This window comes from Grampus griseus (genome assembly GCF_964374135.1).
Source record: "Grampus griseus genome assembly, chromosome: 12".
NCBI lineage: Eukaryota > Metazoa > Chordata > Mammalia > Artiodactyla > Delphinidae > Grampus > Grampus griseus.
This window is the reverse complement of record NC_139006.1, coordinates 40,590,698-40,612,839: the sequence shown is the minus strand read 5'-3', so window position 1 is coordinate 40,612,839 and position 22,142 is coordinate 40,590,698. Positions and strand designations below refer to the sequence as shown.

Sequence of the window (22,142 nt, the reverse complement as noted above, 5' to 3'; positions counted from 1 at the left end):
TCATTTACAAGTTACCTGGGACTTCAACGGGCTGTGTGACTCGTTCTGCGAGGCCCAGTTAGGAAGTGGCAGGCCTAGGAGCGTTTACCATCCTTCCACCCTCCTATGTTACATGCATACATCCAGCAGACCTTGATTGCAGCTCTATTGTGTTCTATGGCCCCGTGACCAGGTGTCAGGGTGGAGGCAAGTATGAGAAACACCCATTCCCTGACCACATCGAGCTAGAACTCCAGGAGAGGGGCTAGAGCATTACTGACATGGTGCCTAGAAACTAAACATAAGACAGAGGAAGAAACGGGCCGAGTGCCACTCAACCAGCTCTTGGCAGACAGCAGGACAAGGACTCAGCTCTTCTGCCGTCTAGGTGAGCATTCCTTCATGGCCCCATGTTCCCTGCAGGCCTGTCTGCAGAGATCAAGTCCCTCCCCAGGGTCAGATTACTGAGGAAACGTTCTTGGGCCTTGTGATGGTTAATGTTTTCATGTCAGTTGGGCTATAGGGCTCAGATGTTTGCACAACACCAGTCCAGATGCTGCTGTAAAGGCGTTCTGTTAGACGTGACAAACATTTAAATCAGCTGACCTTGAGTAAAGCAGGTTACTCTCCATGAAGTGGGTGGGCCTCATCCCATCAGTTGCAGACCTCAACGAGAAAAGCGGGAGGTCCCAGAGGAAGAAGAAATTCCGCCTCCAGGAGGCCTGAGGGCTCCAGCTGCGGCATCAGCTCCTTCCTCGTCTCCAGCCTGCTGCCCTGCAGACTTCAGCCTTGTCAGCCCCCGCAATCCGGGAGCCGAGTCCTTAAAATAAATCTATCTATCTATCCCCACATCTATCTATATATACAGACACATATCCTGTGGGTTCTGTTCCTCTGCAGAACCCTAACACAGGTTCTTTCTGCTATTCTTCCTTTAAGGAAAGTGAAGGCAGAGAGGAGACACTCGTGCAGGCAGTCGGGGTAGCCGCAGCAGGAGCCTGGAGCACAGAGGCGGCAGCTCCAGCCAGCATCACGTGGGTGACACCGACCCTGACTCCCAGGGCCAAAGGGGTTTGTCCAGGGAGCCTCAGGAGACGGAGTTACACTTCAGAAGTGAAAACAAAGATGCAGCCTTAAACGCAGGTACGTTATTTTAAATCCTGAGTTCCTCAATCCGGCATCACACTTCGCCTTTCAATCCAACTATCAGTAGAGTTGCCAGATCTCAAACCCGAACCCCACCATTGGCGGCCTTTTCTCACTCTTGGAAATACTATAAGCCTTTGTGACTATTTTAATTCTGCTCTTTGTTTTGAGCCAGGTTCTTCGGAGTTTCTGGAGTATTTTCTTCTCGTCTGCTCCTCACTGTGCTTTTACTCTAAGACACTTTTATTCCCAAAGAGTATTAAAAAAAAAAAAAAGATAATAAATGTCCAGGGAATCAGGGAGCTTGTCTGCTGTGGTCCCCCCAAATCTTCCAGCATCAAGCACAGCCCTGGTCCCTAGTACATGCCAAACAGATGTTTGTTAAATGAAGGGATAAGAGCTATTGAAATGCTCTTCCAGGTCCAGCCCTGTAGTTCTACAGATGTGCATTCTCTCCTTGACCCCTGCAGCGCTGCTGTGAGAGGTATTGCTCTGAGGGATGCCAGCTTCTTCCCCTGCAGTGAATAAGCTCACAGAGTGAGGCGACAGTCCTGGACAACACAGAAATTGCAAGGGAAACAGAGCTCCTTATTGTTTCAGGGGTGTTCTCGTCGCGCGTGATGTTAGAGCTTTTCCTTCTGTTGGAAAAGCAGGCTGGCGCCTTCTCTGGCGCTCTTCACTCACAGCCGCAAAGCCAACATTTCAGTTCCACGATACTTAGCACCCTCCACTTCTCTGGCTAACTGGGCTGAGAGCAGATCAGATCTACAGAAAATCCCAAGGCTTCTTCCAATCACCTCAATGCTCTCCTAGACACACGCTGAATTACAGAGCAGAGGGCCCGTTCAAAGCAAAATTGCACAGAACTTGGCCCAGCCCTATGGATTTTGTTTTCCCCCTTGGAAAGGCCGGGAGGGCTCTCCCGGGAGCATCCCAGGTCAGAAACTTTCCCCTGCTGTGTCTTCTGCCATCTGCCGGTGCATGTGGCTTCTTCCCGGGGCCAGTTTGTCGGATTCAAGAGAATATGCTGACACGCAGAAGGAGGTTAATCTTGCACTGGCAACATATGTTGCCAGGACTTTTCTAAGGAAAAGTCTGCAACTACAACCCAGAGACTAGAGCAAACTCCAATGGGGACAGTTCGGGCCCTGGGCCACTGCGGTTTGGGGGCAGCTGCACGTTGAGTGCCTTCAGTGCCAAGTCATGGGAGGGCCGCTGTCTCCACACTCCCACCCTCCTGGCCTCTGTTCTAAGTGCTGACTAGTTGCGACTTAGCAAACTGCACCAGAAAAAAAAAGGGGGGGAGGAGGAAGGAAAGAAGAGGAAGAGAAAGATGAAGGATAGGAAGGCAGGAATGACGACGGACAGGACGGAGAGGAGGAAAAGGGAACAGTAAACCCCCAAAGGACCAAGCTTCCAGAGAGTCGCAGTGTGTTTTGTGGTTGCACATAAAGAGCTAAGTCAGACGTCAACACAAACGTAAAACTGAAATACACAGAGACAATTCTCTATGTGGCCTCATATCTACGATTTGACTTTCGGCTACGAGAAAGAAAACTGCAGGGCACTTGAGTGAGTCAAAAATAAACTGAGGGCTTCCCTGGTGGCGCAGTGGTTGAGAGTCCGCCTGCCGATGCAGGGGACACGGGTTCGTGCCCCGGTCCAGGAAGATCCCACATGCTGCGGAGCGGCTGGGCCCGTGAGCCATGGCCGCTGGGCCTGTGCGTCCGGAGCCTGTGCTCCGCAATGGGAGAGGCCACAACATTGAGAGGCCCAGTACCAAAAAAAAAAAAAAAAACTGAGAAGGAGATGGCCTTGTGCTTAAAGTCTGGAGTAAATTAAGTTAATGCAAAACATAAACGCTGGACTGCAGTTGGCAAGCGCAATTGAGAAGGGTTTTAGACTTCTTTTTAAGAAGACTTTTAAAATTTTTAAAGCAATATAGAACAAAGCCACACACACATTTTTTGGCTGGAATATACCAGACCATCTGATGTAGCATTTGGGGCCACACTGGTTTGATTCTAAAATTCCAGGGGCCAAGCAATCAACTTCATCTAAGAAAGATCACAAAATACTGGGTCAGACCTTGATGCTAGACCAGATTCAGATTTCAGCATGTCTGGGCTTCAGCCACTGGCTTCAACGCTGCCCCCGAGGAAAAAATTTAAAAGATCACAAAAGCTGTTAGAAAAAGCAAGCACTAGAGAAGGGAGACCATCGCTGACAGAATGTAGGAGCACCCCAAACGCTTCCAGAGCCTAATGGTTCAAATCTGGAAGAACAAACTTTAGGCCACACCTCTACACCACGCCAGGAATGAGGCTGCCCTGAACCTTCTCCTCCTGCTTTTGTCCGACAGACCTCGTTTTCACTACTCTTAACCTTGCCTGCTCCCCACATAAGTCCCTCTAGACTTGGCCCCTAGTGGACCCTGAGGTGGAAGGCCTCCATCCCGTCTCCCTCCTGCGAGTTCTCCTTCATTTGGTCAATGAGAGATTCAGTGCCTCCAGCTTAAAATAGAAATGTAAGCACCCCCAACTCGTGCTCCAAAGCTTCATTATTTGGGACATCTTTCAACAGAAACAATATATGTACAAGGACAAGGTGACCACACCAGACCATAGCGCCAGCTCAGCACTGAATCTGCCTCTAGTATGATGCATACAACTCCAACATAAGCATCACCTGTACTGAGGTTTCCACAGGAAATGCGCTGGGCGTTCCAAATTCTAACACAGAACTTCTCTGGTTGAACTCAAGGCAGGGAAACAAAAGATACCCCTTCCTTTCCGTACCCTTCCACCTGCCAGGTGACCTAAATCTCTGTGCAGGGACTGCCGAGAGCTTCTGTGGCCCGAGAGGCAGAGGCTGAGAAGTGGGGCAGAGGATAGAGGTCCAGGACATGTCAGGGGATGAGGAGGAAAAAGAAGGGCTTGGGATATGGCACACAGGCATCTATGCAGACAGGCAGATCAACCAGGATTGAGGCTACAGGCTCTTAAAATGATGTAGAGGGAAGTATGAGGCAGAGAAAGGAGGGTTAAAGGAACAGCAGCTACCGTACAGGTGAGGGCTTCCCGGGCTCTGAGAATTTTACACATCAGTACACACGTAACCCACACAACATGTCACAGGGCGGGCACTATTACCAGGAAACTGAGGAACAGAGGGGGTAAGAACTTGCTCAAGTTGATAGCTAGTGCAAACCTGGTTCTTCGCCACTTTGTCTCCTGCTTCGGGGAGGGACCTTCCCGCTCCTGCCCCACTCTCCCAGCTCCTTAGCGTGGCCGCCCTCATGGGTGACGTGCCTCCGCGCCGATGCTACCCGCCTCCTGTGCTCAGAGGCTGGAAGCTAGAAACAGCACTTCCCAGATTCTCCTGGTGCTGGGCTCTGGATGGCCATGGAGGCAGAAGGACCGCGGTCCCCCTGTCCCTGAGCTGCATCGCAGGAGTCTGGGCTTGACACAAGGAGCCTCCTTGGAAGCCCAGCCTGGAGCCTAACTGAGTCGGTCAGCACCTAATAACCCACAGCAAGTCCCTGCTGGGTTTAGTTCCGTTCCTGAGCCCTGACTGATCACCTTCCCTTCTTCTCTCCCCTCGTTTTCCCTATGACCTTAGCCACCGAGGAGAACAATGGCAGGCAATGGGAAGGAGGTGGAGGAGAAGAACGGGGGCAAATTCATTCATTCATTTGCCGGTCACCCAACATTTACCGCACACCCATCATGCTCTAGGGACTGGCCAGACTCCTCCCCTTCCCCTCCGGCGCCTTCAGTGACTCTTACTAGGATGCGGGACTAAGAGGCGAACCAAGTCTGTGGCCCTGTGTGTGCCGTTCCCTCGCCCGGAACACCATGCTCCCTGCCCTTGTCTCCTTGGCGGTTTCCTCAACACTATCCAGGTACCACTTCCTGCCCAGAGCCTGCATTTGTACCCAGGTGCTGACTCCAGAGCCCATGGGCTCGACCACCTGGGAGGAGGAAGAGTAAGGCTGAAAAGACAAAGGAGGGGAGGTGACATGGCCTGGCCCTGAGGACAGTCACACGTAACATACATATATAGACCAGGGGCTCATTTATTAAACAATAGGCCTCACAGCTCTGCCAAAACGAGCCTCTGCATTTCCTCAGGGGGAGACTTACCTGGGGGACTGACGATCACTACATACGTGTGGCCCACTTACCTTGGCAAACAGGGAAGGAGTAGAAACCCCAGCGGCAGGCATCGCACCGAGGGCCCCCCACCCCGGGGCGGCACAGGCACCGCCCGTGGGCATCACATATTTCGGGGAGAACTCCTGCCAGGTTACAGTCACAGCCTGCGAAGGGGAAGAGATGTTCGGAGGGGTCTCCATCCTCCATCCCTTCACCCACAGATTCTGAGTAATCTATGGTTTACATACAGTCCTAACCCAGGAGACTGCATCTTAAGGGGAGTAAAACATCTCTCCTGGAAAGATCAGAGATACCATTCAGAAACATCCAGGGCAGGCACTGGTTTGCAAAGTACCTACAATCTTCTAGCATCTACCCCCATGGGAACAATTTGTTTTTCCCCAAACTGAGCCTTGTTTAGTAAAATTTCAACTTCATAGATTCCCATCGAATGATAATCTTGAATTAAACATATTCCTACCTCCATTTCTCAGAAGAAAAGAGATGAACATACATTTAGCCCTAGTAAGTGCCAGACGTGGCTTTGGGGGACCTCACTCGGCTTGTCTCAATCCTCCAGGCATGAGCCCTTCCCAGCAGGCAGGCTGCTTCCAGTCCTACCTCAGCACCTCTGCTCTGGCCGGCAGGTAACACCCTTCCCCTGGTTCCCTCTCAACCTTCAGGTCTCGGTCAGGAAGGCCTTCCCCACCCAGTCTGTACCAGCAGCTCCCCCTTCCCTCTCCCACTCTCTATTTAGCTGTGTTTGTCTTTCACACTTTAATTATTGAAATCACTTATTGGCCTCATGACTGACTTTGACCAGTGGAATGAGAGGAAAGTGCTGTTGTGGGATTTCACAGCCCAGGTCACAACAGGCTTTGTGGTTTCCATGTTCACCCTCTGGGAACCCTGAGACCACCAGGGAGGTACCCTGTCTGACCTCATCGAGGATAAAAGGCCACATGGAGAGAGACACCGAACCCCAGCAGACCCTCCAGCAAGTCCGGCAGAAAGACTGCCCAGCCGAGCCACAGGGTTGCGAGAAATAACCCTTATTGTTTTAAGCCACTAAATTTTGGGGTGATTTATTACATAGCAATAGAAGAACGAAACACCTATCAAACTGAAAACTTAGGGAGAGCTCACCTCAGGACTCCCACTGCCATGTACAGTATGTCTCAATCAGTAAATATTTCCCAAGAAGACAGGGCTCTTGCTTGACTTTATTATGGATGGATTAAATAGTGAAGTCCAGCAAAAGCCCGCAAGATACGTAAGCATTTTAGAGTTGAGGAAAAAGATGCTCTGAAAGGTTTTTTTAATAGATCTTTTTTTTTTTTGCAGTACGCGGGCCTCTCACTGTTGTGGCCTCTCCCGTTGCGGAGCACAGGCTCCAGACGCACAGGCTCAGTGGCCATGGCTCACGGGCCCAGCCGCTCCGCGGCATGTTGGATCTTCCCGGACCGGGACATGAACCCGTGTCCCCTGCATCGGCAGGCGGACTCTCAACCACTGTGCCACCAGGGAAGCCCTTTAATAGATCTTTATTGGAGTATAATTGCTTCACAATACTGTGTTAGTTTCTGTTGTACACCAAAGTGAATCAGCTATATGCATACATATGTCCGCATATCCCCTCCCTCATGAGCCTCCCTCCCACCCTCCCTATCCCACCCCTCTAGGTCGTGGCAAAGCACCAAGATGATCTCCCTGTGCTACGCAGCTGCTTCCCACTAGCTATTTTACATCTGGTAGTGTATATATGTCAGTGTTACTCTCCCACTTCGCCCCAGCTTCCCCCTCTCCCCACCCCGTGTCCTCAAGTCCATTCTCTATGGCTACATCTTTATTCCTGCCCTGCCACTAGGTTCATCAGTGCCTTTTTTTTTTTTTTTTTTAGGTCCCATATATGTGCGTTAGCATACGGTATGTGTTTTTCTCTTTCTGACTTACTTCACTCTGTATGACAGACTCTAGGTCCATCCACCTCACTACAAATAACTCAATTTCGTTTCTTTTTATGGCTGAGTAACATTCCATTGTATATATGTGCCACATCTTCTTTCTCCATTCATGTGTCGATGGACATTTAGGTTAGTAGAAAGGTTAATTAAGTTGCCCAAGGTCACACAGCCAGAGGAGCTAAGTAGGGCTTTGAACCCAGGTCTGTCTGATTCTAAAGCCCATGCCCTTTCTATGATGCCAAGAATACAAGCTGGTAACTGATTTTAAAAGCTGTGTTCAAGGTATGTTCCAGATTAGTGTATGTATTCAAACCATTCTCATATTTAAAACATCTACATTTCTATCAAGAACATTAGCATCAGTGGGAAGCAGCTGTGTAGCATAGGGAGATCAGCTTGGTGCTTTGCAACGACCTAGGGGGTGGGATAGGGAGGGTGGGAGGGAGGCTCATGAGGGAGGGGATATGGGGATATACGTATACATATAGCTGACTCACTTTGTTGTACAGCAGAAACTAACACAACATTGTAAAGCAATTATACTTAATAAAGATTTTAAAAAACCAAGAACACTAGCATCTAAACCTGCAACATGGTCCCTTGAGGAAGATCCTGAAAGACTCAAAGATTTGACTGAGTTCCCCCTACTTCTCAAGGAAGGGAAGTCTCATGCATTTCAGAAAGGTTTTCTACAAGGGTTAGAGTAATAGATAATCTGAAAAGTTAGCTAAATCCCACACCTTCCCTTTGCCCTTTTTCAGGTAAAAGGTTAGTAACAAAGTTGTGGAATTATTTTTTTGCAATAATTAAGAAAAAAAAGATCAGGGTATATCAGAGCAACTTTACAGTCTTTGCATAATCTCTAACTTGTTTATACTTCAACAGTCACCTAACTTGACAAGAAGGGCACTGGATGTGTCCAAGGGCATATTCATCACAAGAGAAGCCTTGGAACCCAGGCTGGCATGAGCACCACCCTGACTGTCCATCACAGCAGCTGTCCATCACAGCAGCTTTCCATCACAGCTGCCATACAAGGTCCCAATGCCAGGGCCCCACAGGCTGAGAACACCACAGGGAAATGCAAAGGTTTACTGTCAATTACAGTCTTGGCATTAGACCAGGCATTGGAATTCAGTAAGAAACTTGAACTTTACAAAGGCATTGAAGTCCAAGGAATCCCGGTTTACAACCACTTGTAAACAGAAAGGAAGCATCTAGTGCCTATGCATTTCTAAATTTCTGTTTCTGAAATTCACTTTTTAACTTAGGCATGATTTCCACAGTGTAGTGGTTACCACGTTCACCTGACCCTTAACTTATCTGGCAAGTACTCCTACACGGTGCAGGAGCCAGAAACCTCTGAGGTCCCTCACTTCTCCCCGACCCTCACCTCCCACACCTCCTCACCAGGCCGTAGTGCTTATATCTCAGGAAAGCGCCCGCAATCCTCCTCTCCTTCCAGACTTCCAGAGCCTTCCTCCAGGACCTCATCCTCGTTTGCCTGGATTATTTCAAGAGCCTCCTGACAAGGCTGTCTGCTTCCTGTCTTCTTCCAACCCACTCTCCACACTGGTGTCAGGAGTGATCTTTCTAGAATGCCAAGCTTTGCATATCAATTTCCAGATTAACCCCTCAACGGTGACCCAATGCCTTCAGTACCCAATCCAAAGTCCTCGACATGTGTGACACAGCAGACCCTTCAAAACCTTCAGGCTGCCAGAGACCGTGTGGCACCTCTATGCAAACTCGAAAAAGGTGGCTCTTCCTCGAGATGCCTTCCTGTCACTTGCTGTAAAATCGTTACCATATATATACAGGTCTGCCACATCCTCAATGCCCCCTCCTCCTGGTCCCAGGAAGCCCTTCTAGAACCTCTGCCTTTTCCCTTCCTCCTTTCCTTCCCTCCTCCTTCCACTGTTCCTTCCATCCTTCCTTCTCTCCTTCTCTCCTTCCCACCTGCCTTCCCTCTCTCCCTTCTGTAAGGAGCTGTAAAGATGCCCCTTGTGTTTGCTCCCATGGCTCCGTGTTCTTGCCCTGTCATAGCATCAACTCCTGCTGTTCTAACTGCTTGTCTGTGTGTCTCCCACAGGCCTGGGGGCTTCCAGGGAGCAGGGACCGTGAGAGGTAGCTGCCTTGGCCATGCCTAGTATAGAGGAGGCACTTAATAGGAGTTTAATGAGTGAAGAATATGCTAAATATTCAAGACGACAATTCTCTTGGGTAAACACCACACCATTCCTTGAGTTTTATTTTATTGGCACAGAGCTGCCAAACCGAGATAACAGAATTCACCCGTTCACCTCTAAGCTGTGTCTGGCTTGTCTCCACGCCAGCAATGAATGCCCCACCCTGCCAGCCAGGTGAAATGCCCAGCCTGGGGAGAGACAGCAGGAAGGCATGCCCTAGCGGCGGTCGCCCCACCTCTCAGGGTTCTCATCATTAGCGCGTGCCCCGGCCCCGATCACACTGACGCGATACTTCGGCAATGGCAAGTAGCTCCTTACAAAGTGATGGGGAAGCAACACCTTCTCATGGTATTTGTCAAGAAACCTCTGGGCAGCCATGTCTTCAGGCCAAATGCGCTGCTTTACAAAATCATCCCAAGACCGTATCAATCTCCTAAGGTAAGCACCTGGAGTCTTCCTGCAGCTGTTGATTTTGCCTGTCACCACTCTTTGTTTGAATTTGGAGGAATAAAACTGTGCCCATGCCCGGAGGCCAGTGTCCCCCTAGAGTGAATGTTTTGTGTATCCTGTCATTTTCAAAAAGAGCCCTTGAAGATGTGTCTACTAAACGTTGACCTCCTAACAATAAATGTTAAGTGGTTATAAATGATCACTTGGACCCAGAAAATCCAAATAATATCCAGTCATGAAACATAACGAAAAACCTAAAAACATTCTGATCTGCAAAATGGTTCTGTCCTTTTGCTTCACGTCCCCTTTGGTTCAAGTGTCTGCAATTGAGCCTATGGATTTTCTAAAATTCTCAATTGGGGCTGCACACTGGAATCTCCTGGTAAAACATCATTGCCTGGCTGTGGAATCCCAAACTCAGAGATGCAGATATAATCCCAGGATCTATAAACTATGGCCTGAGGGCCAGACCCATCCCTGTTTTAGTAAACAAAGTTATATTGGAACACAGCCAAGCTCAATCATTTATTATACATACTGTCTATGATTCTTTTCATGTTACTATAACAGATTTGAGTACTCACAACTTTGCCTACAAAGATGAAAATATTTACTATCTTTATCCTTACAGGAAAGTCTGCCAACCACTAAATAGGAATTTCTACTAACTAGAGCAGTTGTTCTTAACAAGAGACATATGACAGAATCACCTGGAAAACCTGTGCAAAATGCCAGCCTGAACTTCACCCCTGGAAATCTAGATTTAAGATCTGGGGGTGATATATGCCATCTACAAGAGACCCACTTCAGACCTAGGGACACATACAGACTGAAAGTGCGGGGATGGAAAAAGATATTGCATGCAAATGGAAAGCAAAAGAAAGCTGGAGTAGCAATTCTCATATCAGACAAAATAGACTTTAAAATAAAGACTATTACAAGAGACAAAGAAGGACACTACATAATGATCAAGGAATCAATCCAAGAAGAAGATATAACAGTTGTAAATATTTATGTACCCAACATAGGAGCACCTCAATACATATGGTTAACAGCCATAATAGGGGAAATCGACTTTAACACCCCACTTTCACCAATGGACAGATCATCCAAAATGAAAATAAATAAGGAAACACAAGCTTTAAATGACACATTAGACAAGATGGATTTACTTGATATTTATAGGACATTCCATCCAAAACCAACAGAATAGGGCTTCCCTGGTGGCGCAGTGGTTAAGAATCTGCCTGCAAATGCAGGGGACATGGGTTCAAGCCCTGGTCCGGGAAGATCCCACATGCTGCGGAGCAACTAAGCCCATGTGCCACAGCTACTGAGTCTGCACTCTAGACCCCGTGAGCCACAACTACTGAGCCCGCGTGCTGCAACTACTGAAGCCCATGCTCCTAGAGCCCATGCTCCGCAACAAGAGAAGCTGCCGCAATGAGAAGCCCACGCACCACAACAAAGAGTAGCCCCCACTCGCTGTGACTAGAGAAAGCCTGCACACAGCAACGAAGACCCAACGCAGCCAAAAATAAATAAGATAAATAAATTTATAAACTAAACTAAACAAAACAACAGAATACACTTTCTTCTCAAGTGCTCATGGAACATTCTCCAGGATAGATCTTATCTTGGGTCACAAATCAAGCCCTGGTAAATTTAAGAAAATGGAAATCGCATCAAATATCTTTCCCGACCACAACGCTATGAGACTAGATATCAATTACAGGAAAAAACTGTAAAAAATACAAACACATGGAGGCTAAACAATACACTACTAAATAACCAAGAGATCACTGAAGAAATCAAAGAGGAAATCAAAAAATACCTAGAAACAAATGACGATGAAAACACGGTGACCCAAAACCTATGGGATGCAGCAAAAGTAGTTCTAAGAGGGAAGGTTATAGCAATACAATCCTACCTCATGAAACAAGAAAAATCTCAAATAAACAACATAACCTTACACCTAAAGCAATCAGAGAAAGAAGAACAAAAAAACCCTATAGTTAGCAGAAGGAAAGAAATCATAAAGATCAGATCAGAAATAAATGAAAAAGAAATGAAGGAAACAATAGCAAAGATCAAAAAAACTAAAAGCTGGTTCTTTGAGAAGATAAACAAAATAGATAAACCATTAGCCAGACTCATCAAGAAAAAAAGGGAGAAGACTCAAATCAATAGAATTGGAAATGAAAAAGGAGAAGTAACAACTGACACTGCAGAAATACAAAGGATCATGAGAGATTACTACAAGCAACTATATGTTAAAAAAATGGACAACCTGGAAGGAATGGACAAATTCTTAGAAAAGTACAACCTTCCAAGACTGAACCAGGAAGAAATAGGAAATATAAACAGACAATCACAATCACTGAAATTGAAACTGTGATTAAAAATCTTCCAACAAACAAAAGCCCAGGACCAGATGGCTTCACAGGCGAATTCTATCAAACATTTAGAGAAGAGCTAACACCTATCCTTCTCAAACTCTTCCAAAATATAGCAGAGGGAGGAACACTCCCAAACTCATTCTACAAACTACCATCCCCCTGACATCAAAACCAGACAAAGATGTAACCAAAAAAAGAAAACTACAGGCCAATATCACTGATGAACATAGATGCAAAAGTCCTCAACAAAATACTAGCAAACAGAATCCATCAGCACATTAAAAGGATCATAGACCATGATCAAGTGGGCTTTATCCCAGGGACGCAAGGATTCTTCAATACACACAAATCAATCAATGTGACACACATTAACAAACTGAAGAATAAAAACCATATGATCTTCTCAATAGACACAGAAAAAGCTTTTGACAAAATTCAACACCGATTTATGATAAAAACTCTCCAGAAAGTAGGCATAGAGAGAACCTACCTCAACATAATAAAGGCCATATATGACAAACACACAGCCAACACCGTTCTCAATGGTAAAAAAACTGAAACCATCTCCTCTAAGATCAGGAACAAGACAAGGTTGCCCACTCTCACCAATACTATTCAACAAAGTTTTGGAAGTTTTAGACATGGCAATCAGAGACAAAAAAGAAATAAAAGGAATCCAAATAGGAAAAGAAGAAGTAAAACTGCCACTGTTTGCAGATGACATGATACTATATACAGAAAATCCTAAAGATGCTACCAGAAAACTACTAGAGCCAATCAATGAATTTGGTAAAGTAACAGGATACAAAATTAATGCACAGAAATCTCTTGCACTGTACACTGTACACTAATGACGAAAAATCTGAAAGAGAAATTAAGGAAACACTCCCATTTACCATTGCAACAAAAAGAATAAAATATCTAGGAATAAACCTACCTAAGGAGACAAAAGACCTGTATGCAGAAAACTATAAGACACTGATGAAAGAAATTAAAGATGATACAAACAGATGGAGCGATATACCATGTTCTTGGATTGGAAGAATCAACATTGTGGAAATGACTATACTACCCAAAACAATCTACAGATTCAATGCAATCCCTATCAAACTACCAATGGCATTTTTCACAGAACTAGAACAAATAATTTCATAATTTGTATGGAAACACAAAAGACCCCGAATAGCCAAAGCAATCTTGAGAACGAAAAATGGAGCTGGAGGAATCAGGCTCCCTGACTTCAGACTATACTACAAAGCTACAGTAATCAAGACATCATGGTACTGGCACAGAAACAGAAATATAGATAAATGGAACAGGAGAGAAAGCCCAGAGATAAACCCATGCACCTATGGTCACCTTATCTTTGGTAAAGGAGGCAAGAATATACAATAGAGAAAAGACAGCCTCTTCAGTAAGTGGTACTGAGAAAACTGGACAGCTACATGTAAAAGAATGAAATTAGAACACTTCCTAACACCATACACAAAAATAAACTCAGAATGGATTAAAGATCTAAATGTAAGACCAGACACTATAAAACCCTTAGAGGAAAACATAGGCAGAACACTCTATGACATAAATCACAGCAAGATCCTTTTGACCCACCTCCTAGAGAAATGGAAATAAAAACAAAAATAAACAAATGGGACCTAATGAAACGTAAAAGCTTTTGCACAGCAAAGGAAACCATAAACAATATGAAAAGGCAACCCTCAGAATGGGAGAAAATATTTGCAGATGAAGCAACTGACAAAGGATTAATCTCCAAAATTTATAAGCAGCTCATGCAGCTCAATAACAAAAAAACAAACAATCCAATCCAAAAATGGGCAGAAGACCTAAATAGACATTTCTCCAAAGAAGATATAAAGACTGCCAACAAACACATGAAAGAATGCTCAACATCATTAATCATTAGAGAAATGCAAATCAAAACCACAATGAGGTATCACCTCACACAGGTCAGAATGGCCATCATCAAAAAATCTACAAACAGTAAATGCTGGAGAGGGTATGGAGAAAAGGGAACCCTCTTGCACTGTTGGTGGGAATGTAAATTGATACAGCCACTATGGAGAACAGTATGGAGGGTCCTTAAAAAACTAAAAATAGAACTACCATATGACCCAGCAATCCCAATACTGGGCATATACCCTGAGAAAACCGTAATTCAAAAAGAGACATGTACCACAATATTCACTGCAGCTCTATTTACAATAGCCAGGAGATGGAAACAACCTAAGTGTCCATTGACCGATGAATGGATAAAGAAGATGTGGCACATATGTACAATGGAATATTACTCAGCCATAAAAAGAAACGAAATTGAGTTATTTGTAGTGAGGTGGATGGACCTAGAGTCTGTCATACAGAGTGAAGTAAGTCAGAAAGAGACAAACAAATACCATATGCTAACACATATATATGGAATCTAAAAAAAATTAAAAGGTTCTGTTGAACCTAGGGGCAGGACAGGAATAAAGATGTAGACATAGAGAATGGACTTGAGGACACAGGGAGAGGGACTGGTAAGCTGGGACTGAGAGAGTAGCACTGACATATATACACTATCAAAGGTAAAATAGATAGCTAAGTGGGAAGCAGCTGCATAGCACAGGGAGGTCAGTTCGGTGCTTTGTGACCACCTAGAGGGGTAGGATAGGGAGGGTGGGAGGGAAACGCAGAGGGAGCAGAGATGGGGATACATGTATACATATAGCTGATTCACTTTGTTATACAGCAGAAACTAACACAACACTGGAAACCAATTATACTCCAATGAAGATGTTTAAAAAAATGAAAAAAAAAAAAGAACGAACTATGCTACACGTGCTTTGAGTATGCAAAGATTCACTCCAAAAATAGCCTCTCAGAGTTTGTGTAGCTGACCTCAGGCCCAACTAACCTATAAGAATGCAAGAGGCTTCCCTGGTGGTGCAGTGGTTGAGGGTCCGCCTGCCGATGCAGGGGACGCGGCTTCGTGCCCCGGTCCGGGATGATCCCACATGCCGCGTCGCGGCTGGGCCCGTGAGCCACGGCCGCTGAGCCTGCGCATTCGGAGCCTGTGCTCCGCAACGGGAGAGGCCACAACAGTGAGAGGCCCGCGTACCGCAAAAAAAAAAAAAAAAAAAAAGCAAGAACATTTATTTTAGCTAAATAGTTAGATATTTGCCTAGTAAAATCTTTTAGGATAATTAGAAAATTATACTACTGTTTTTAGAAAAAAGCATCACTATTATTAACATAACATGGAATTGGTACATGCAGAAACTAAAAAAAAAGTAAAAGAAAAAAAGAACACTGGAACTTCAAAGGAACAAATACATAAGAAATTTATAAAGAAACTTTAGGAAATTATATGTATATATGGAAAACTTTAAATAAGATATTTGGGGGAAAAAAAAGATCTGGGGGTGAAACTCAGGAATTTATACTCTGTAAAAGCATGGGGTTCTAAAACATAGCCCTGTTTAAGAACCACTATATCAGAAGACATGAAAGCATTAATGAGCCTTAATGAAATAAAATTCTCTGGGGTGGGAGGGACTTGGTATTATCCAGTGCTGTGTATCTCCTGGCAGTTGAGATGTCTGTGCTTCTAATGTTCACTGCCAGAAGATCGGCCCCAAATTGGGTGTTTTTAAAATGCATTAGTGGAAACCAAATTGAAGTGGGTATCTGTGCCTTCCAATGCCCAACTAAATCTAATTGCACTAATTGAAACTTCTTTTCTCGAGGCTGTGTTCTGAGGCTTCTCTAATATTTTGTAATAGACGTCTGAACTTCCCTTCAAGTTCAGTTAAATTTCTTTCCCTGAAGTCACCACCAATCTAGTTGGGGAGAAAAAAGAATGGGATAACAAAGGGATTACTGGAAACAGACCAGAAATGAAAGATCTAAAACACGTTTGTGGAAGGAAACCGGAGATGTGTGTCATAATCCAGGCTCAAAAGCTGAGTCCCATTCTAGTCAAATGACAAACATTTAAGCAAAAGCTTGCTGATACCCGCTGTGGGCAGGATACCACGGCAGGTGCTGTGGGGATTAGAAAGCGAGTCAGGCACAGCTACTGTCCCCAAATGACCAAGTGTCTGATGAAAGCTAAAGACAATACCCCGCATAATACCCCAGCGCCGTGGTCTGCTCAGAGGAGCCGGGTGTGGGCAGGGCACAAGCAGGAAACGGCACAGGAAGGTAAAGTGGGTCACGTGAGAGCTGACGTCAGGTGAGCCCTTGTGCTGCCCCAAATCCCGTGACACTCCCCAAGCCCATTCACTCCCCCGCGTTCCAGGATGCCTCTTTCATACCTTCTCTCTCCTCAACTCCAAAGCCTTCTCCCCAGCCTCAATTTCTGCCCCCATCTTGATTCTTATTTTGCAAAGAAAAAGAGAAAGACCAGAAGAGAGCATCCACATGCTCCCGCCACGGGTCCGCAGGCCCTTGCCCAGCCCGTCCCCGGGCTCCGCCTCCTCCTTTCTGACAGCCTTTCCGGCTCAACAAATGGCACCCCCTCCCCTTCGCTCCTTGTGTGCTCCATCCAGAAGCCGGGAGCCACCCCCAGTCTTCTTGCTCTAACAGCCCACCTCTGCCCAGCAACCCCCAGGCAAGTCCTCAGATTATATCCACGGTCTGTGCACTGCTTGTCACCTCCACTGACACCTCCGGGGTCCAAGCCACCACCATCTCTTCCTCACGGATCATCATCCTGATGGCTTCCCTGCTTCTTCTCTCCTCCTCCTACAGCTGGTCTTCAACACAGTTGCCACACCCCAACGCAACGTAGTTTCCCTGTGCCGAACTCTCCTGGCTCATCAGAGTAGAGGCTACGTCCGCGCAGTGGCTGACGAGGGCCTGCAATCTGGTCCCCTGGTTGCCCGCCTCACCCCCTCCCCTTCGCTCACACTGCTTTCACGCCCCTGATCTCTCTCTGTTCAGGGAACACCCCCGGCATGTCCTGCCCCAGGGACTTTGCACTTACTCTTTCCTGCATCTAGATGCTTCTCCCCAGACACCTGCAGAGCTCAGCCCTCAGCCCCCTGACGACCCTGCTTAATCATCTCTTCAGGGAGGGCTTCCCTGACAACCTACTTACATGTGCAAACCTCACGTTCCTACCCTCTCTCTCTCGGCCTTATTTATTCCACAGCACTGATGGCCAACGCACCCGGAGCTAATATACTGTTGTAGAACCTGAATTCCTTGACCAAGGATGGCCCTCCAGAGACCATGTTCTTGTCTGGCCACCAGTGCCCCTTCCCTGCCCACTCACACTCCAGACGCACCAGGAAGAGGGGTCCATGTGCTCCCAGTGAGATGAGCGCGTGACCATCAGGCCTTTCCCCATCTTGGGGGACGAGACCAGGTAGGTTACCCAAGCCTGACCCAGATGGTCGTGGGCTGTGTGCATGCAATGTGCCACGCCCTTCTGAGCGTGTGTGTCCCTGTGAGCACCACTGTGGGTTCACAGAGCGAACGGCTCACAGCTCCAGAATCGAACCCAAAGGCCTGGAATACTCTCATATGGGTTAATTTACACCTACCATGTGGATGACTCCCATTTAAAAGTAACACCTTGTGCAGGACACAACCCTGCATATCATAATCTATCACATTAGTGATTTTACTTGTTTGTATATTAAATATGTTATTGTAGGAGTCACCCCCACCCCCGACTGAACTATAAGCTCCAGGAGAGTTGGGAAATTCGTTTCACTAAGTCCCCAGCAGCCAGAACAGTGCTATGCACATAGCAGGTGGTCATAAAATACTTGCAGAATCCGGGATTAGGTCGGTGTAGCACCTCTCCACCCCAAAGGCTGCTTCCTGCATACCCCTGCCACTCTCTTCACTGGGTATTTTTCTGGTAGGCCGGGCCCAGAAAGTTAATGCCCCAGAGGTAGCCCTCCATGCACATCAGGTGACTGAAGTTATCCGTTCCGTTGGGATAACGCTGAGCAAGTTCTCTGCTGCCTCCCAGAGTCGCTCAGAGGGCTGCAGCCCCAGGGCTGCCTGCTAACGCACCTTCATAAGGGTTCCCTTCAATCTCGGACTCACTCCCTCACTGATGTTTCCTGGTGTCACCTCCCAAATTAACTACTTGCACTCAGCTCCTTTCTCAGAGTTCGTTTATGGAGAACCAAATAACACAGCAGGCAACCGACTGCTACTGAAGGTTTTTGAGCAATCTAGCAACATACAATCTAAAAACTCTTCTTGGTCTCCATCAGGTGGTGCCATTGCAAAGGACAGACTGGAGTAGAGAATGATGGGAGGTGAGAAGCCCAAATACGACACACCTGGGCTTCCCTGGTGGCGCAGTGGTTGAGAGCCCGCCTGCCGATGCAGGGGATGCGGGTTCGTGCCCCGGTCTGGGAAGATCCCACATGCCGCGGAGCAGCTGGGCCCGTGAGCCGTGGCCACTGAGCCTGCGCGTCTGGAGCCTGTGTTCCGCAACGGGAGAGGCCACAGCAGTGAGAGGCCCGCATACCGCAAAAAAAAAAAAAAAAAACCAAATACGACACACCTGCAAGGCACCACCATGGTCCCATGAGGATGACTTGAACTTGGACATAGCCATGTGCACAGGAAGTAGAAAAGGGATATGGAGCATAACATCTTCACTGAAGTTAAACCAAAAGAGAAGTTACTTGCCTTTTATATCTCCAGCTACTGGATCTTCTGGACTTGGAGTAGAAATAGGAAAAACGGGAATTCCTAGAAAAATAGTTTATCAAAAAATACAGAGAAGGATGATTAAGGAGACAGTAAAGTAAAACATTAAATTGCACTACCTAGGAAGACGCCCTCTCTGACTTAGTGAAAGCGGCATGTGGAAACTAACTGAAAGAAAGGAAATGTTGCTACACTTAAAATGCATCTAGTAATAAAACCAGGATGGTCAGACATTCTGATTTGTATATTAATGAACAGAAATGGATATTTCGTGCTCACAATAGCTAAGTCCCAGTCTAGCAGGGCTGAGCTGGACTTCTTTAGTATCTTTATTGTTTTTTCATGTAACATTGAGACTAGCTTTTTAAAAATGTTTTCTTTCAAGTCTTTTTCCCTAAAACTTTGCTTATGAAAATGCAATTTCTGCTCAGCCTCTATCCAATCATTATAGATTCTAAACTGATTGAGCCCTGATTCAGTGTCACTATGTTTGGGCTTAAAAACTGGTTCCTTTAACTTTAAGATGATCATGTAATTCATCCTCCAAACTGGGACACTTGACAGTGGAAGTGGGTGCTCGTTTAACAATGACCCTGGGACAGCAGGTGGGAGCCAGGACACACGCACATCCTGTCCACAGAGCCCCGCAACTCAACATGCTTTTCCAGGGATGGCAGAGTTGTGAGGTGGGAATGGGCAAGAACTAACGCAGCAATGGGGTAGCCTCTTCCTGAGACTGTGTTTCTCCGTCCTGACCCCGAAGTCCAGTTTTTACACTAATTGCAGAACAAATAGGGCCACGGCTCTTGGAACAGTCTGCACAGCTGACTTCACACGCTCCCCTGCTCCACGTTCTACGCTGTTTCTAACAGACACGTATATATCTCTCCAAGATGCTGAGATGTTCTCTTAGATCACGGCAGTGGGATAAGGTGAGGGCTCTACTGTACAGTGGGAGAGAACAGACACATCCCCCCGGCCACTGGAACTACAACACACACTATGTGTGCGCACGCGAACATCTGGAAGCCCGCGACATTTACCCTAGGTTTACGAAGGAAAACCCCACACATGGATTACTATTACGTTGAAACTGCCACTATCTGACCCTTTGACCTGCTGAGATGGTAATGTCTATGGTACAGCCTAACACTTTGGAGATAAATAACACTATTAAACATACTTATAAAAATGTACTGTTCCCAACTTTGGGGACCATTTTCACACAAATAGAACCTTCCTGGCCCTATTTCTGTCCCTCTACCGCCCCTCTGCCCCGTGCCTGCCATGCACCCAGGGGTCGATGCACAAAGCCCAGGTCAGCGCCGAGAAGGCGGGCCTCTCCTTCCGCAGCTGGGACTTACTGGAGCAAATCGGGAAATGGTGGTAGCCGGCTGCACACTCCTCACAGTGGTCTCCGCGGAAGTTGGGCCTGCAGGTGCAGCGGCCCAAGCCCTGCTGACAGTCCTCGGCGTGGTCGGGGTGACAGCTGCAGGCTAAGAGAAATCCCAAGGAGTCCGTCCTTCACTGCACCTCTTAAGGCAAACATGTCCTAACCCTTCTCAGGCAATGTTTACTACTTCCTCATTGGTTTCCAGGGATTCTTGGAAGGGCACAGCCTGTTTTCCACTTCACACCTGGTTGACGGTTTGCATTGACTGAACCCCGTGGACCCTCAGAGACAAGCTTTAACGAGCGTCACGCTGAGAAGTTCTCGAGGATGTGGTTTATTCCGTTGAGCACCGCCCAGTGCACCGTGTAGGGGGAAACCCTGCACAAGTCACCACCGGAGGGGCTAGGTGGGCGCATGCTGGGGCTCCTGGCAGGGCTGTTGGGCACAGCCTCTCCCGGCTATGAGCCAACTGTGAATGTCCACAGAGTGGTCGTCATTACACAGCTGTGATGTGGACACAAGTGTGGGATATGCCTAGACGTTGATATATGATCTGTGCACAGCACAGCAAGATCGTGCCCGTAACCCAAATGTTCGAATCAAGTGATACAGCTTACTGAAGGCAGTTTTTGCAACCAGCCCGACTATTGGGTTTGCATTCCAGAGGGACACACTTGGGTGTAAAACACTCGGGAACCCCCTCACTTGGGAGCTCCCCTTGACCTGGCAAAAGTCCTCACCTTGGACAGCAAAAACACTGTCATAGCTCAGCTGAGTCCCCGTCCTGTGAGGAACTGGGAGGCTGGAGAAGTCGTGAGCGCCAAGCAACCCCCAGCCTGGCTTCTCCTGGTGTCCTTTGCTAAATTTGTTTAGGATTTATGTGTCCTGTGGGTTCTTTATGCTAAGCCTCTAATATCTCCATGAGACCCCTTCAGTGATGAAGAAAGAAACGAGAAAAGTGATGGAAAACAGGCTCCTAGGAAGGCATGAGTTTATTCACCATGTCCTGTTTTCCTTTGCCAAAGCTTATTCTTCGTGGGCACAAGATAAATCATGGGCATACTTCATAGGAGGATGTGGAAAAGCGAGGGAAAACGAGGACACCCTTTTCATAACTAAGATGCCCTACAGAGGAGCAAATCAGAGTTTACACATTCTGTGGATTTCGATGCTCTCAAACATTAATGATATGATGAATGAATTTGGGGGGGAAGGTGGGCACAGAAGCCAATTTCAGGACTGGAACTGTTTTCTAACTGCAATAGCCAGAGAACATAAAAGAACCAAATAAAATACACATGCAGAACAAAGTCTATAATCTGAGCTACGACTGATAATTCCACAGGAAAAAAAAAAAAAAGTGGCATTTTTCTGTATAATGGAAGTGGCACGTTACAGCAGTGCTAGACAGATATGAACTATACCCTGGACCTACCAGTTAGTAGTTCTCTCACCTGGGCCAAAATATTTAACTGCTCAGACCATTTGATTTCTCGATATCTAAAAATGAGACTAATAATACATTATCTTAAGTTTGTTATGATAATTAGATAAGACATTTGTGAAATTATTTAGGCCATGCCTTGTATATAGCAAGTGCTCAATAAATCATAACTATTTTGAATATTATGACTATTATTACATCCTTGTGAAATCATTACTATGTTGCCTTGAGTCTAATTCTGATGAAATTTAAAATTACTGGAGATCATAGAAACATGTCAAAACAACAGAAAACATTTGTTGCAGGTCTAGTATGCGCCAAGCCCAATGCTCAGTATTTTCCTAGG

General features: G+C 46.5%; 1 protein-coding gene across 2 annotated transcripts in view; it reads right to left on the bottom strand.

Moving 5' to 3' along the window:
- LAMA3 (laminin subunit alpha 3) overlaps window positions 1-22,142 on the bottom strand; it is a gene marked incomplete at its 5' end in the record, with an annotated part of 240,762 nt that overhangs the window by 144,537 nt on the left and 74,083 nt on the right. For both annotated transcript variants that reach the window (XM_082667718.1, XM_082667719.1), the window contains 3 exons: window positions 5,312-5,446; window positions 18,939-19,001; window positions 20,324-20,455. In XM_082667718.1, the coding sequence (XP_082523844.1) occupies window positions 5,312-5,446; window positions 18,939-19,001; window positions 20,324-20,455 (330 nt within the window). The remainder of the gene's footprint in view (window positions 1-5,311; window positions 5,447-18,938; window positions 19,002-20,323; window positions 20,456-22,142) is intronic.